At 36.7% G+C, this 17,478-nt stretch overlaps 1 protein-coding gene across 1 annotated transcript in view; it reads right to left on the reverse strand.

Moving 5' to 3' along the window:
* Positions 1-3,381: 3,381 nt before the first annotated feature.
* The window catches only part of LOC107581467 (metalloendopeptidase OMA1, mitochondrial-like), a 28,160-nt gene continuing 14,063 nt past the window's right edge, over positions 3,382-17,478 (reverse strand). The window contains exon 8 of the mRNA XM_016267042.1: positions 3,382-4,272. Within this exon, the coding sequence (XP_016122528.1) occupies positions 4,009-4,272 (264 nt within the window). The 3' untranslated portion in view covers positions 3,382-4,008. The remainder of the gene's footprint in view (positions 4,273-17,478) is intronic.

Consider the following 17,478-nt stretch of genomic DNA (forward strand, 5'->3'; position numbering starts at 1 on the left):
CGCTCCCTATACACAGAGTATGCAGTTTGCGTAGGGCACCAACAACAAATATATATACATATATACACACACATATATATATATACACATCGTTCTGATTCTCAAATCTGATTGGTTGAGAACCGTGAGATATTGTACTGGTATCGCTACAGGAACGCCCTTTCACAATTTTGTATCACTCCGCTTGTTCTAGCCGGGTCTATGTTTTTTTTTATTATTATTCACTGAGCTAATCGTAGTACATTAGGTAATATAAGAAGAAACGTCTAGCTTCGCGGTCTCTCTCTCTCTCGTTTGGATGCACGTCTTGCCGCATTATTTCTCACTAATAACCTAACTGAAGCAGCACATGCCCTTGATACGAATTCTAAAAGTGGCATATGTTAAACTGTCAACTTGAGCTTTGAATCCGTGGTGGAAGGAAGTAGTTCCGCACAAAAGAGGGTTTTATTAGGCACTCCGTTGATTCTTGTTTAATTGCACACACGTTCCGTCGAACTGTTGTATAAACTCGAGCGATACCGACTCTATATCAGCGGCTGTGATTGCCTCCGGCCTCGTGCCTCTGGCCTAATCACAGCCACAGCAGAGATTAATATAAGAAGAAACAGCTTCACGGTCTCTCTCTCTCTCTCTCATTTGGATGCACGTCTTGCCGCATTGTTTCTCTCTTATAACCTCATTATTTCTCACTAATAACCTAACTGAAGCAGCACATGCCCTTGATACGAATTCTAAAAGTGACATATGTTAAACTGTCAACTTGAGCTTTGAATCCTGGTGGAAGGAAGTAGTTCCGCACAAAAGAGGGTTTTATTAGGCACTCCGTTGATTCTTGTTTAATTGCACACACGTTCCGTCGAACTGTTGTATAAACGCAATATCACTCGTACTCGAGCGATACCGACTCTATATCAGCGGCTGTGATTGCCTCCGGCCTCGTGCCTCTGGCCTAATCACAGCCACAGCAGAGAAAAGAAAAATTAAAAAGCCCAAGATGAAACCCGTGCATCACTTTCAGGTAGCTACGTTCATAAGTGCAAATAAGTGACGTTAGTAACGTGTTTTAATGTTGGTAATAATTTCACCACCACCAACAACGCATCTGACTTAATATTCTAGTTTTCATGACTTAAAATGTATTATATAAAAACAATGAGGCAATAATGATTGGTTAATTAATAATAATCATATGGTTTCATTACTGTTAAAGGGGTCATATGATACGATTTCAAGTTTTCCTTTCTCTTTGGAGTGTTACAAGCTGATTGTGCATAGATAAGATCCCTGAAGTTGCCAAGACTAAAGTCTCAAAACCAAAGAGATATTCTTTAAAACGGCTCGTTCTAACACGCCCAAACATTTAATTCAAATATCCACTTAATTTTTTATTTTTGGCCACTTTTTTGCGATAGAAATGCTACAGCCTCTTTAATTTCTTCAACAAAAACATGTGGACATCAGACATCACAACCATAACCAAAATTAACCATGGTTTTATAGTATAGTATAGTAATATTAACGTTATGTTGTATAAATAACGAAGCGTATTCTATATGAGATAAATGATGAGTTAAATCCCACTGACTAAAAACCTGCTATCAAATGCTTCTTCAGCGCGCGCAGCTCAAAACAGAAATGCAGAACTACTGTCATATACATAACGTTCGAATATGTAAATCCTTAGTCGGGGACACCCCCATACCAATTCAACCAAGTCCCCACCAGTTGGAAGTCTAGCTGATTAACCACCTTTGATGGGCTAGAAACAAAATATAGTGTTCCAAAAACAACTACTGGATTTACCTGTGAAATTACCTTTGAAAAAGAAAGAACATTTTGGCATACCTGATCAACATCTACACCACACTTGGTCTATGGTGCATGACCAGAACCGTTTCTCCCGGCAAACTCACAAACTCTTTGTGTGGCCTCAGTGGTTCTTCTGCTGTGAAAATGAACTATAACCAGCCCAGAGTCAATAAAATGTAGACATATACAGAGAGCCGTAAACATCAACACCAAAGTGGCATCTCTCAGAGATAGGTCTTCCTCAGTCTGTATGGAAATGGCTGGTGGGTGGATGAGAGGACAAATACAGCCATCTGTTCAAAAATCCACCCAGTAAGAGCAAATGCATCACTCTTCTCTTCCGATGTGGTGCTTTTCTCCTCCTCCATTTTCCCTCGTTAGAGACCCAGAGTGCAGCGTCACATTTGTCTGACAGACAGAAACATGTTGCACTTTACGGGCACATCACTCTATAAAAAGTGGACTCTAGGGGAGGAAGTGCCAGCAGCAGATTGGCTGGCTTTATGTCAGCTTGCTTGGATGTATTATGCTCTGTATTTGAAAGTAGGTACAAATGAAATAGTTTGAATCCTACCTGTAAAATCAGAAAAAGATGACTGAAGATGATGCCATTTATTTGCATGCATGATCTAGGTTGCTTTGTGTCCTATTCTCTAAAGAAATCATGTAAATCAGATAAAGCTGCAACATATCCACAAAATCAGCATTTGCACAGAATTGTTTTAAGCTACTGTTGTAAATAACCCAGTATTTCTAAAACCTTGTCAGTAGTAAATACACTAATTTCATGTTGATTATGTTCATTTAACAAAGATACAGCAAAAGCAGCAAATAGTATAAAACTGAAAATGAAGCATTGCAATCGAGATTCATTGTGATGCACCTGATGGTGAACTAACCTTCAGGTTCCAGGTCAAAAAACCTCTTCTAAAGTAGATTCCAGTGGTGTTTCAGGTGAGGTGTAGCCTTCCATAATCCACTACAAACTCTCATTCAGATTTGGTCCAATCAGTTCCTGAATTCCTTTATTCTTGTGAAATACTCAATTTGCACATTAAATAAGTCACATAATGGCAGGGGTCTTCAGCCCTGCTCCTGAAGAGCTATAGTCCAACAGATTTCAGCTACAAACCCAATCAAGGTGTCCGGGGTTACTTGTTATGTTGTTGTGTTGGAGCAGAGTTGGAAGTCTGCAGAACAGGAGCTCTCCAGGGTTTCAGATCCCTGCATTATGAAAATACAATGGGTATGTAACTTATTGTCCATCGATTATATAAAAATGTATAATTAAACCACGAATCAGTCCCTTTGAAACACTTTGTAAAGTGCTGTAACAAAGTAATTTCAACAGGTTTCTGCATGATTGGGAATTTTGTAAAAGGGTGAAACAAATTCCTCATGCAAAAAGTAATTTCCCTCGTGTTCTTGTGCTGCAAATTTTCCACATTGACCAATTAATAGCTGGTTGGTTTGAAAGAGACTTCTGTACGAGCGGAGCTTCATGCATCACTTTTTTTTTGTATGTGAATACGCTTTTTTTTACAAATCTGGAGACCCAAGACTGGTCAATTAATTTATCTTGTATGTAATTACAGTCACATATTCTTTACATTCATAGTATTCATACAGAGTGCATTTAAAATAAACTTAACACTTGTCAAGTACACAAGTGTTGGGCTCATTTAGTGTCAGCTGGCCATTGATAAATCCTCGAAATAATGTAGTATGTCCAAAGCTCCACACAGCTTCAAACACAGTGACATTAGCTGCTATGCAGCAGTTACATTACAGCCTGGAACCTATAGGGGACATTAAAGCAGAGGCAGATGTTTGATGAATAATGTACTGTACACCATAATGCATTCAACTTCACAGGGGTCTGCTAATAACATAATTAAAACCAATCAAAAACCCATTTACAATTGCTCCATATTAACATGACTGCACTGCCGCGGATGCTTGAAGGAGGAGCATAAACTCAAGCATCACACACAAATGATGTACAAACTCTCACTCAAATCATCTCACAGACTAACTGACGTAGGTATCAAAGTGACAGCTAATCAAATGGATCAAAAAAACTGTCTGGTTCTATCTGACAATCCTCTCAGTCCTTGTTCAGAGCTACTGGACTGGAAAAAGAGAAGTGAAAAGGAAAGCTTGAATGTGTCCCTGTCAGTCATGTTTCATCAAGTCTCATTTACTAAGCAGAGTTTGTGGCAGAGCGGATGTGGCCAGCAATCCTCCCAGCTGAGGCTGAGACCCCGGAGTCGGGACAGGAGGGGATTGAGGGAGCGGCAACATGACTCCAGCTCTCTGTTTCTCGTTCTTTTCTTCTTGTGCAATCTTTTCTTGTTTTTTGGCAGTGTCCAGAACCAATTTAACAGCCTGGTGGAAAATGACACGGGGGTCAGCTTTGGGGAGGGCAGGACAGTCACAGCGTGCACGGAGCTCCAAGGCCTATAACAACACAGAGAATGACAGATTAATGCAGATGCATTTAAGCTTTGACCTTTGACCTATGAACCCGCCATCTCTTCATCTTTACCCAGGTGACACTGCTTTTTAAGAATTGATGGATGGATGGAAACAGTGACATCAAATCTAATGTCAGATGGATGGATGATGGAAATAGTGATATGAAATCTGGATGGATGGATGAAAACAGTGACATGAAATCTACATGGATGATGGATGGAAATAGCAAAATGAAATCTGGATGGATGGATGGATATAGTGATATGAAATCTGGAAATAGTAATAGGAAATCTGGATGGATGGATGGAAATAGTGATATGAAATCTAGAAATAGTAATATGAAATCTGGATGATGGATGGATGGATGGATGAAAACATTGACATGAAATCTACATGAATGATGGATGGAAATAGCGATATGAAATCTGGATGGATGGATGGAAATAGTGATATGAAATCTGGATGATGGATGGATGGATGGATGGATGAAAACATTGACATGAAATCTACATGAATGATGGATGGAAATAGCGATATGAAATCTGGAAATAGCGATATGAAATCTGGATGGATGGATGGAAATAGTGATATGAAATATGGATGGATGGATGGAAATAGTGATATGAAATCTGGAAATAGTGATATGAAATCTGTATAGATGGATGATGGAAATAGTGATATGAAATCTGAATGGATGGATGGATATAGTGATATGAAATCTGGAAATAGTAATATGAAATCTGGATGGATGGATGGAAATAGTGATATGAAATCTGTATAGATGGATGACGGAAATAGTGATATTAAATCTGGAATTAGTGATATAAAATCTGGATGGATAGATGGACTTGGAGTAGTTATTCAAAAGATGGATATATGGAAATAGTGATATGAAACCTGGATGGATTGGAATAATTACTCAAAAAAACATGAATGGATGTAGGCATGGGCGATAAAACGGTATCGGTATTTATCGGCGGTACACCTTCATCGATAAAGATAGAAAAAATGTTCGATATAGCGCACGATATAGGCGCGTGCTATGAGTGACAAGCAGACAGCACACACGAACACATGCAGAGTGCTGTGCCAGTGATGAGGAGATTGTGAATAAAAAATGAATATTAGTCTAATTTAAAATAAATATTTGCATTTGAATGCAAAAACGGTGCAATCGGATGTTAGGTGTGTGTCGGTGAGGGAGCCTCATCAGAGGCGCACGAGATGCGGTGATGATGCTGGTAAGTGTCTTTGTCGTACTTTATTGTTTTTGTTAGTCTGTCCAGTTGAACCCACAAGACGCGCCACTGCTGCGTTATTCATTCAAAATATTTGAGAAATATAGAAGCTCAATGCGGAGAAGTTATTGGTTAGCTTAAAACCGAAACCGAGCCATTCACAAAGAACGCATATTAGGTGCATTTTTGGGACAGACAACTTTGACTGTTGCACTCGCATCTCTCCCAAGAGATGTATAGAAGCCATGTACAATTAAAAGAGTTTAAACTTTTAGAAAACATGTTGCGAATTTGTGGAGGTTTATTCCATTTCACTGTCTCTCATGTTTTTAAATACAATCTGTATGAGCGGTGCTTCGGCTGTTTGAATTAAGCTATGTATAAATACATGATGCTGTTTTGTTCATAATTGTTTATGCAATTTACAAATTATATTTGATTTATATGAATTAATTTAGACGAGCACATTTTTGCATTATATTATATAAAAAATGTAATGCTCTGCATTATTTTGCTCATTGCGCCCTCCAGTGGCTATTTTTTAGCTATATCGCCCAGCCCTAAATGGATGCATACACTAAAATATTCAATTTTGATGAACTGGAACCGTTATTCAAAGAAATGGATTACTGGAATGATGGAAAGTGATCAAAAATCTAAATGGATGGTTTGGTGTAGTTATTTAATGGAGGGATGGATGAACACAGACCAGTACTCTATAAACAGTATGTTAACCTGAGCTCTTTGTTTAAAGCAGGTGGTCAAGGGTTGGCTGGTTAGTATCATCCAGTTAGCCCCTGCTGGTAGATTCAGTAACTACACCAAACATATGGCTTTCTCTGCTGACGACTGAAGCTGTGAATTCTGAGGGGATTTTTTGCAAGTAACATATTGCAAATTGCAAATATTTCATCATTTTATAGTAGATGTTTTACCAGTGTCTGATCTTTTGTTGTCGTTATTTTGCTCATTGCGCCCTCCAGTGGCTATTTTTTAGCTATATCGCCCAGCCCTAAATGGATGCATACACTAAAATATTCAATTTTGATGAACTGGAACCGTTATTCAAAGAAATGGATTACTGGAATGATGGAAAGTGATCAAAAATCTAAATGGATGGTTTGGTGTAGTTATTTAATGGAGGGATGGATGAACACAGACCAGGATATCTTCTACATTAAAGACATCCAGACTCTTTTACAAAGACACGGACACTATTGCTTTTTGTCTGTGACCTCTTGAACTATGACCTTTGACCTCCATTAGGGGTGATGGAGAAACAGCCCTCATAACACTGGACCAATAATGTGCTGTAAAACACGAGCAACCTGCACCAGCACAAAGGACACTTAACGTAAAATATTTTTGTTAGCTAAATTATTATTCTGAACCATCTGCCTTGGGGAGAACATATCAGACTGAGCTGCTAAATACTCACTCAAACCAGGAAGACGGGCAGCTTTAAGCAACACTGCAATGTTTGAGAATAAGGCCATTAGGGAAACTATAAAACAAATGGCACTTGATGAAAGAGTGGCTGGAACAAAGCTTATTGAGAACAATTACCCAAGAGGGACACGTCAGTTGCATACTTACAACCAGTGTGACAGAATACTTTTAAAAGCAGATGCATTCTTCAAAAGTAACAAGCATTGTTTAAACAAAACAGTTCTGTCAAAGGATTCAAAGAGATGTTAATATATATCTAGTTTACTTGGCACTGCTAAGTTACACATTTCTGAATGTTTTCATTATCACAGATTTCTATTGACTTGTTTCTTTTTTGTTCATAAATTATCTATTAATTTTGCTTCAAAAACAATGCCAGTAAAGCATGAAACTAGGTTGAATTCTAAATATAAATGTGGAAATATATAATAAATATATTTTTTAAAATTAGCTATTACATTTTATATATAAAATGTATATTATATAAATAAAAAATATAATAGTTGATCTATTTCTTCATAACTAAATGATCATTATACTATAACAATAAAAAACAATACACATTATACAAATTTTACTAATAATAATACACATCCATTCAAATGTTGTCAGAATTTTTTTAAGAATGAAAAAATATTACTTTTATTCAGCAAGAATAGATTAAATTGATCAAAAGTGACAAATATTTGAGAAATATAGAAGCTCAATGCGGAGAAGTTATTGGTTAGCTTAAAACCGAAACCGAGCCATTCACAAAGAACGCATATTAGGTGCATTTTTGGGACAGACAACTTTGACTGTTGCACTCGCATCTCTCCCAAGAGATGTATAGAAGCCATGTACAATTAAAAGAGTTTAAACTTTTAGAAAACATGTTGCGAATTTGTGGAGGTTTATTCCATTTCACTGTCTCTCATGTTTTTAAATACAATCTGTATGAGCGGTGCTTCGGCTGTTTGAATTAAGCTATGTATAAATACATGATGCTGTTTTGTTCATAATTGTTTATGCAATTTACAAATTATATTTGATTTATATGAATTAATTTAGACGAGCACATTTTTGCATTATATTATATAAAAAATTTAATGCTCTGCATTATTTTGCTCATTGCGCCCTCCAGTGGCTATTTTTTAGCTATATCGCCCAGCCCTAAATGGATGCATACACTAAAATATTCAATTTTGATGAACTGGAACCGTTATTCAAAGAAATGGATTACTGGAATGATGGAAAGTGATCAAAAATCTAAATGGATGGTTTGGTGTAGTTATTTAATGGAGGGATGGATGAACACAGACCAGGATATCTTCTACATTAAAGACATCCAGACTCTTTTACAAAGACACGGACACTATTGCTTTTTGTCTGTGACCTCTTGAACTATGACCTTTGACCTCCATTAGGGGTGATGGAGAAACAGCCCTCATAACACTGGACCAATAATGTGCTGTAAAACACGAGCAACCTGCACCAGCACAAAGGACACTTAACGTAAAATATTTTTGTTAGCTAAATTATTATTCTGAACCATCTGCCTTGGGGAGAACATATCAGACTGAGCTGCTAAATACTCACTCAAACCAGGAAGACGGGCAGCTTTAAGCAACACTGCAATGTTTGAGAATAAGGTCATTAGGGAAACTATAAAACAAATGGCACTTGATGAAAGAGTGGCTGGAACAAAGCTTATTGAGAACAATTACCCAAGAGGGACACGTCAGTTGCATACTTACAACCAGTGTGACAGAATACTTTTAAAAGCAGATGCATTCTTCAAAAGTAACAAGCATTGTTTAAACAAAACAGTTCTGTCAAAGGATTCAAAGAGATGTTAATATATATCTAGTTTACTTGGCACTGCTAAGTTACACATTTCTGAATGTTTTCATTATCACAGATTTCTATTGACTTGTTTCTTTTTTGTTCATAAATTATCTATTAATTTTGCTTCAAAAACAATGCCAGTAAAGCATGAAACTAGGTTGAATTCTAAATATAAATGTGGAAATATATAATAAATATATTTTTTAAAATTAGCTATTACATTTTATATATAAAATGTATATTATATAAATAAAAAATATAATAGTTGATCTATTTCTTCATAACTAAATGATCATTATACTATAACAATAAAAAACAATACACATTATACAAATTTTACTAATAATAATACACATCCATTCAAATGTTGTCAGAATTTTTTTAAGAATGAAAAAATATTACTTTTATTCAGCAAGAATAGATTAAATTGATCAAAAGTGACAGTGAAGACTGTTATAATGTTATAAAAGATTTCCATTTCAAATTAATGCTGTTCTTATGAACTTTCTATCCCTCAAATAATCCTGAAAAAAATTAGCAGTTTTCAAAAATATTAAGCAGCACATCTATTTTCAACATTGATATCAGAATGATTTCTGAATGATCATGTGACACTTCTACTGATTTACTTCTTTTTTTTGTTCATAAATGATCTATTAATTTTGGTTCAAAAACAATGCCAGTAAAGCACGAAACTAGGTTGAACTGTGTAAATAAAATAGATATTAAATATGTATAATAATTATATAAAAATATAGCGATCACATTTTACATTTAAAAAGTTTAATATTTAATTTTATGTTACAGTAGGTAAATATATATTAGTTTCCACTTTAAATAAATGTTTTAACTGATTAAAAATGTAAATAATGTGATTGTTTTAGAATAAAGTAGCATATACAGTTAAATGACTTCATGTGGTCTTTACACCCCTTTCACACTGATAGGAAGGTCTTCAAGCAGGTCTTCACCCAGTTTTCACACATAAAACACCGCGATATCATACATGTCAACATGCCACTGAAAATCTGACCTTCATCACACAAGTCCCTCTCAAACAGTCACTATATATAAAGGCGACGACTACAAAATCCACTTGTATTCATGTATAAAGCATCAGGAGACTGAGGGGAGTCCGCACACACACTCCACTATGGTAATTCTCATTAGTGGGCATGTGGAGGATGAGTCTCCATTGGCTCAGGTTAAAGAGGGTGAGAACAGAGAGAGATGGAGGGTGTTTTAAAGTAACTTCCCGAAGGAGTAATAGCTTCCACTCAACAGAAACACGCACGCATTACAGTTGATGGACAATTAGAGCCCTGGCCATCTGCTCCTTCTGTGTTTGAAGTGTGCGAGAACGCAAGCAGGACTGTTAAGAGTTCAAGCTCAAGGTTAAGTAAGGCCCCTGCATGCCACTAAAATTCATACATTCATGCATCCTTCCGCCGCAGCTTTGCTTCGTATATTAGAAAGCCATTTTGTTGTAGCCACTGGTGCATGACGTGGAGAGAGCATGTTCCTGTAGATGGCTGTCCACATTCCTCTACAGTCTACAGTATAATACTCTATAAACAGTATGTTAACCTGAGCTCTTTGTTTAAAGCAGGTGGTCAAGGGTTGGCTGGTTAGTATCATCCAGTTAGCCCCTGCTGGTAGATTCAGTAACTACACGAAACATATGGCTTTCTCTGCTGACGACTGAAGCTGTGAATTCTGAGGGGATTTTTTTGCAAGTAACATATTGCAAATTGCAAATATTTCATCATTTCATAGTAGATGTTTTACCAGTGTCTGATCTTTTGTTGTCGTGAAATCGATTTATAATTTTCCATCTGCTGCCTAACATCACAAGATACTGACATAAACACTACAGTTACACACATTCAGTACACATTAACACATGAACATGTACCGCAGGCCACAAAAATATCATTGAGACCAACCGATACAGATATTTTTTATTAAATTATTATCCAAAACACGATTTGGGATTGCGATTTGTGTTATAGTATAATGTGTCATTATACTATAACAATAAAAAACATTACGCATTATATTAATTTTAGCAATAATAATACACTTCTGTTCAAATGTTTAGGGTCAGTAAGATTTTTTTTTTTTAATCAGCAAGAATAGATTAAATTGATCAAAAGTGACAGTGAAGACTTTTATAATGTTATGAAAGTTTACCATTTCAAATAATTGCTGTTCTTTTGAACTTTTTATTTCTCAAATAATCCTGAAAAAAAATTAACAGTTTTCAAAAATATTAAGCAGCACAACTATTTTCAGCATTGATAATAACAATAAATGTAATTAAATTAATTAAAGCAATTAACGCAGGGGCGGAGCTAGGGTTAGCTACCCTACTCATAACTGCTGTTTCTGTCTCTTTTTCTCTTGACAAGAAGTGCATTTATTCAGTCGCAGAACGTCTTTTTACGTCTTATCAAAAAGTAGATGTTTCAGAAATGTACTCCAGCTTCACCTCAGTGCCAGGCGTGGGTCAAACGAGCACAGAAACGGTACTGTGCTCACAGCACGTGGTCTTCAAAGGTGACAGTGCACGCTGTAGTCTGTATTAATTCATATCAAATCGCGAAATAAACTACGTGCATGCAATGTCGTGGTCAGTTAAGTCATTATGAAGTTACCAAAAAGGCGATTAAAGCTGCCTTAAAACTGTGCATGCATGTAATATATTTTATATGAGTCACATTTAAGAACATGTCCCTGAAATGGTTTTCAAAACTGTCCTGGGGCAGCCCAGCAATGTCTCCCTCAATCTAACACACCCAATTCAACTCGTCAGTTCACTAGAGACTTTAAGACCTGAAGTGGGTCCGAAAAGGTAGAGAGATTTGAGAGAAAATATGATGCGTGTCAGATCCGCATCATGCACAGCAGCAGCAGCTCTTAAAGTAATAGAAGCCAAAATAAGCTAATAACCAGCTGCTGTGACTGATAGTGTAATTATTATTGTTATACTTATTTTGTTGTTTTGCTAATTTATTTCCATAATTGTTAATTGTTTAGATCAGTGGTTCCCAACCCTCCCTCCCGACCTTGCCCCCCCTCCCCTCTTTTGCCCCACGCACCACTGAACTCTGACCCTCTAACGGACTCTCCCACTCCCCCCTCCCAAATACACACACACACTGTCACTTTAATCAGTCTGAATAAGCTCTTTTGCACTACAAATCTTTTTTTTTTGCACTACAATCATTATATATGCACTGTTGTTTACTTTACTGGTTTGCACTCTATCTGCCATATGCCTTGTGCTTTATACATATATTTTTACATTTTACCTTATTTGTATATTTGTATAATTGTATTTTGTATTTAATCTGTATTTATGTTATCTGTATGCACCCAGGGGTCTGAGAGTAACGCAATTTCAATTCTCTGTGTGTATGTGCTGTACATGTGGAAGAATTGACAATAAAGCAGACCTGAACTTGACTTAAGATATTTTTGATGCATTCTGAGACCGCGTGGTGCAACTGACGCAGAACAGCATACGCGGTTTATGTTCAGTGGATACTCTCCAAAATGGCGCTAGGGTGACATGGAGGAGGCTAATTGTTGAATAAAGTTGTTATTTTTATTTTCTTTGCGTACAAAAAGTATTCTCGTAGCTTCGTAAAATTACGGTTGAACCCCTGATGTCACATGGATTATTTTACAGATCTCCTTGCTACGTTTCTGGACGTTGATCGTGTTAATTACATTGCTGTCTATGGGAGGGTCAGAGAGCTCTCAGAAAACCAGCCCTGAAAGAGGCATACACCACTTCCTATGCAAAAGTTGGGATTTATAAAAACAAACTTGACTGGAAAATTTGCGCATATGCACGCAAGCTCTGACCAATGCGTACAAACTAATTTTCCTGGAGTGAGAAAATTAATTAAGTAAAAACAACGATTTTAAGCTGTTTTCATGTCGATATACACATTTACATTAAACATTCCACTCTTATTAATGGAGATAAGTACTGAAATTACATAATGTCCTTTACGCAGAAGTTAAACCAAAATTATATGAATTTAGACATATTTGTAGTGGATGCGCTTGATCACTTTTCCTCTTTTAATGACACTGAGGAGTGCTATAGGCATGGCCGGACTTACCACTGGGCTTGAATGGGCTGCAGCCCAGGGGCCCCGCCTTGAAGGGGGCCCCGCCTTAACCCATTTACATTTGTTTGATTTGTTCAGTTATATGCCAGTCAGAAATTATTAGCCGCATTTCAACTGCACACATGGGCCAGCCGGGGCTAACAGCTTCCAACTACGACCTTCAAAGCCATAATCATACAGCATAAACTGTAATTTATGATTTTTTTCACATAGAAATTAAATCATATTAAATCACGTCTGCACTGAATCGCTGATTAATTTGTGATCACATGGCTACTTTAAACAGTTCCATTAAGCCTTTAGCCCAAAAGAGCGCACATTTAGAAAGATAATGATAAATTCTCACATGTTCATACCTCATTTCTTTTCAGAGGATGATTCATGGGCCAGCCGGGGCTAACAGCTTCCAACTACGACCTTCAAAGCCATAATCATACAGCATAAACTGTAATTTATGATTTTTTTCACATAGAAATTAAATCATATTAAATCACGTCTGCACTGAATCGCTGATTAATTTGTGATCACATGGCTACTTTAAACAGTTCCATTAAGCCTTTAGCCCAAAAGAGCGCACATTTAGAAAGATAATGATAAATTCTCACATGTTCATACCTCATTTCTTTTCAGAGGATGATTCTATATTATATTAATGTTCCACTAAATTAATCTGAAGAGTTTTGAGAGCTCTCTCCTGTTCAAAGACTATAGAATACCATATATTTACAGGGACTTTGTCCCGTCTCACCATCACACAAAGTGGAGCAGAAATGTCATCAAAACGATAAAAAAAAAAAATAGCCATTTACAGGGTTCGTACGGTCATCAAAAACCCAGAAAGCTTTGGAAAAGTCATGGAAATTTATTTTACAAATCTCTATATAATAGAATATATGTTTAATCGTCCTGAATCTCGGTCGGTGCGGGATTGAGCATTTTGTTTTTACTCATTCCCGCAGGATTCGCACGTTCGGAAAATTCCCGCAAACATTTATTTAATATACAATGTAGGTTAGATGAGTTAAAAACATTAACACAGCATATCAGATTAAGTCAGTCATTTGAAAACAGTGTGTGTGGTTCAGCTGTACCGCGTCTTCTTGCTCTCACTCTCTCAAAATTGCCTCACATCAGCGCATCTTGTCTGCACTAAGAGAGCTGCTGCACGCTGTGATACAAGACTTTCGCTCAGCTGACAGAACTGTCACTTGCCTAATTGGGTCAGTGTTGCATCATCACAAAAGTTTATCATTTGCACGTCTTTTTAAACCATTCGGTACTTGCGCGCTCCAAACTAGTTTTCTGGGCACTCACGGTCACATCCAAAGCGCGCGCACATGAAGCCGCCACACAAACACCTCGAGAAAAAGTTATTGTTTTCATTGTTTCTGACTCAAGTAACCTTGCATTTGAATAAATAATGAATATAAGCATAAAGACAATTAAACGGTCAGTAATAAATGAGCAAGTAGCCTAACTAGCAATAGCACAAGGATACAAATGAAACAAACTTTTTCAGGTAGGCTATAGCCTAAAACTAACAGTAGCTGCTACTATTCAGGAACAAAATACTATGATGTATAAAGTCATAGATATAGATTATATTTATACTGTATATTAATCCATATTAAATATGAAAAAAGTTATTTAGTCAAGAGCAGATTTGAGCAGAGTGATTTTTTTTCTTTTGTTCTTTAACACAGACTGACAGACAGCAGGTATACTAAAAGCTGCTGTCACTTTCATACAAAATGTTAATGTTAATTAATTATTGGTTATTGTTAATTAATGTTGACAACAAAAGACAAAATCACTCACTGCTCTTGACTGAATAACTTTTGTAAATTTAATTTTAAGAATTAATCTGTTGTTTAATTTACTGTTTTTCATTTACAGTTTATTCCATTTCTGCAGCATTTCTGTACCTGAATGTTTTCCACCAAAACGGTTTCTAAAACGAAATTCACGTCCTGAGTTTAATTTATAATACTGGCTAAGCAAATTACAATACTTAACATTCTGACATTCAGTTATGTGATTATGTAACTTATATTCTCTGCATGAAGTAACGTCTGGCACAGTCGCAGCCTGTGCTTATTAGAAAAGCAAACAAACATCCTTTTCTTTTACTGAGTGAGAGTAATGTGGCTTTAATCAGTGACATTAACAGATTTACTATTCGGCGTCTTCTCCGCGACCTCCTTCCCTTGGTGTTTTTACACATAAAAAGGGTGAAAAAACATACTGCATTGTCCAGTTTTCTTTTAAAACGATGATCTGAGTTACTATTGCAATTCTCAATGCAGCATGAATGACATACAGTGGTGACATTTTTCACAATCATGACAAACAATCAAATACTGCCCTAAACTCAATACCGGAAAGGCAGCGCTATCCTGCAAGTATGGCGGATAAACAAAGCAGTTTCCCAGAACTCAACGCGGCGTTACGTCACATTCTTATTATTTGTAGGTGCACAATAATTCATCTTTAAACTAAACTGCATTATGAGAAAATATTTTTTTAGTGAGAACAATGATCAATGATGCGCACTTCGATATTATAGCGGACACTGCTGGATTCAATGGTCGAACGGTCCATTATCCGGATTGAATAGGACCAATGATAATATCTATAGGCTACTGTACAACCGCAGCTGCACAGAGGTTAATGTCATGTGAAGATCTCTACAACATTATGAAAAGTACCGCTGTATTTGAAGGATAGGCTACAACCTGAAGAAAACGGTAAGATTTACACGTTTCCTTTTTAAAATACTTTTTGTTAGTGACGCGCCGAGTCAGACAATTTTACATTGTTTCCACTCAAAATAGTTAAAAGATGTTCACCTTATCAGCAAAAGTGCATAAATGTAGTTTGATTTGAATTGTTTAAAACGACTGAAATACTATTTGGCCAGTGTAAAAGAATGAGATCAACTCTATTCTAAAATATTCATCTGATAAATATTTTAAACAGTTTTTGTTTTTATTTTTATCTTGATATATTTATCCTAAAACATAACAAGGATATTGGAGGATTTTTAGAAATAAAAATTAATGTATGGCACAAATGGCATTTATAGTCCATATCTCATATTTCCTTAATGTCTTTTATCTTTGACGGTGTTAAACAAGGTGTCATGGGAATATGCATTGAAATGATATGCAGATGAGGTTATGCATGGTAAAACAAGGTGTTGTAAGCTCCATATATGGTGATTTCGGGGGAGGAGATGGGGTGGAGATGCACGTACGCACAATCTTCCCCTGACTGGGATTTATAAAGGGATTTTTGCGCCGGTTCTGGCGTACACATGGTTTTATAAATCTGAAAACTTTTGTGCGTACGTAAAATCTTTTGAGCATGCGTACACTTTTATGATGAAATCTACGAAGAGTTTTATAAATGAGACCCCTGGAGAGCCACAGCCCTGCAGTGTTCAACTCCAACCCTAATAAAAACTCACCTGCCTGTAGCTTCGTAGTAACCGTTCAGACCTTGATTAGCTTTTTCAGGTGTGTTTGATTAGGATTGAAGCAAAACTCTGCAGGGCTGCAGCTCTCCAGGACCGACGTTCGCCACCCCTGCTCTAAACAGAAAATAATTAATATTTCCTTCAGGAAATGCCCTTAAAGGGGTCATATGATGCGATTTCAATTTTTCCTTTCTCTTTGGAGTGTTACAAGCTCTTGGTGCATAAAGAAGATCTGTAAAATTGCAAAGACTAAATCAGGTGTGTTTGATTAGGATTGAAGCAAAACTCTGCAGGGCTGCAGCTCTCCAGGACCGACGTTCGCCACCCCTGCTCTAAACAGAAAATAATTAATATTTCCTTCAGGAAATATGTCAAGTTATTATATTTTATGAAACTCTTGCATTGCAGTGCAAGTGCGCAGCAGCTCACGCTGCACACAAGTACATATCCTTTTGAGATATAAATTATAATAAATTTGAATAAAACACAAGACTACATTATATAGCTAACAGTAGGCTAATATCTGTTGTTCTCCGGTTGTCAGTTCTTGCGTGAACATTATAGGCCTATATATACCCAAGCCAATTTATTATCCCTTTTATTTTGTCTTAGTGTTTTCTGTGTTTGAAGTGTGCGAGAACGCAAGCAGGACTGTTAAGAGTTCAAGCTCAAGGTTAAGTAAGGCCCCTGCATGCCACTAAAATTCATACATTCATGCATCCTTCCGCCGCAGCTTTGCTTCGTATATTAGAAAGCCATTTTGTTGTAGCCACTGGTGCATGACGTGGAGAGAGCATGTTCCTGTAGATGGCTGTCCACATTCCTCTACAGTCTACAGTATAATACTCTATAAACAGTATGTTAACCTGAGCTCTTTGTTTAAAGCAGGTGGTCAAGGGTTGGCTGGTTAGTATCATCCAGTTAGCCCCTGCTGGTAGATTCAGTAACTACACGAAACATATGGCTTTCTCTGCTGACGACTGAAGCTGTGAATTCTGAGGGGATTTTTTTGCAAGTAACATATTGCAAATTGCAAATATTTCATCATTTC

This window comes from Sinocyclocheilus grahami, unplaced genomic scaffold, assembly GCF_001515645.1.
Source record: "Sinocyclocheilus grahami isolate Dianchi unplaced genomic scaffold, SAMN03320097.WGS_v1.1 scaffold35.1, whole genome shotgun sequence".
NCBI lineage: Eukaryota > Metazoa > Chordata > Actinopteri > Cypriniformes > Cyprinidae > Sinocyclocheilus > Sinocyclocheilus grahami.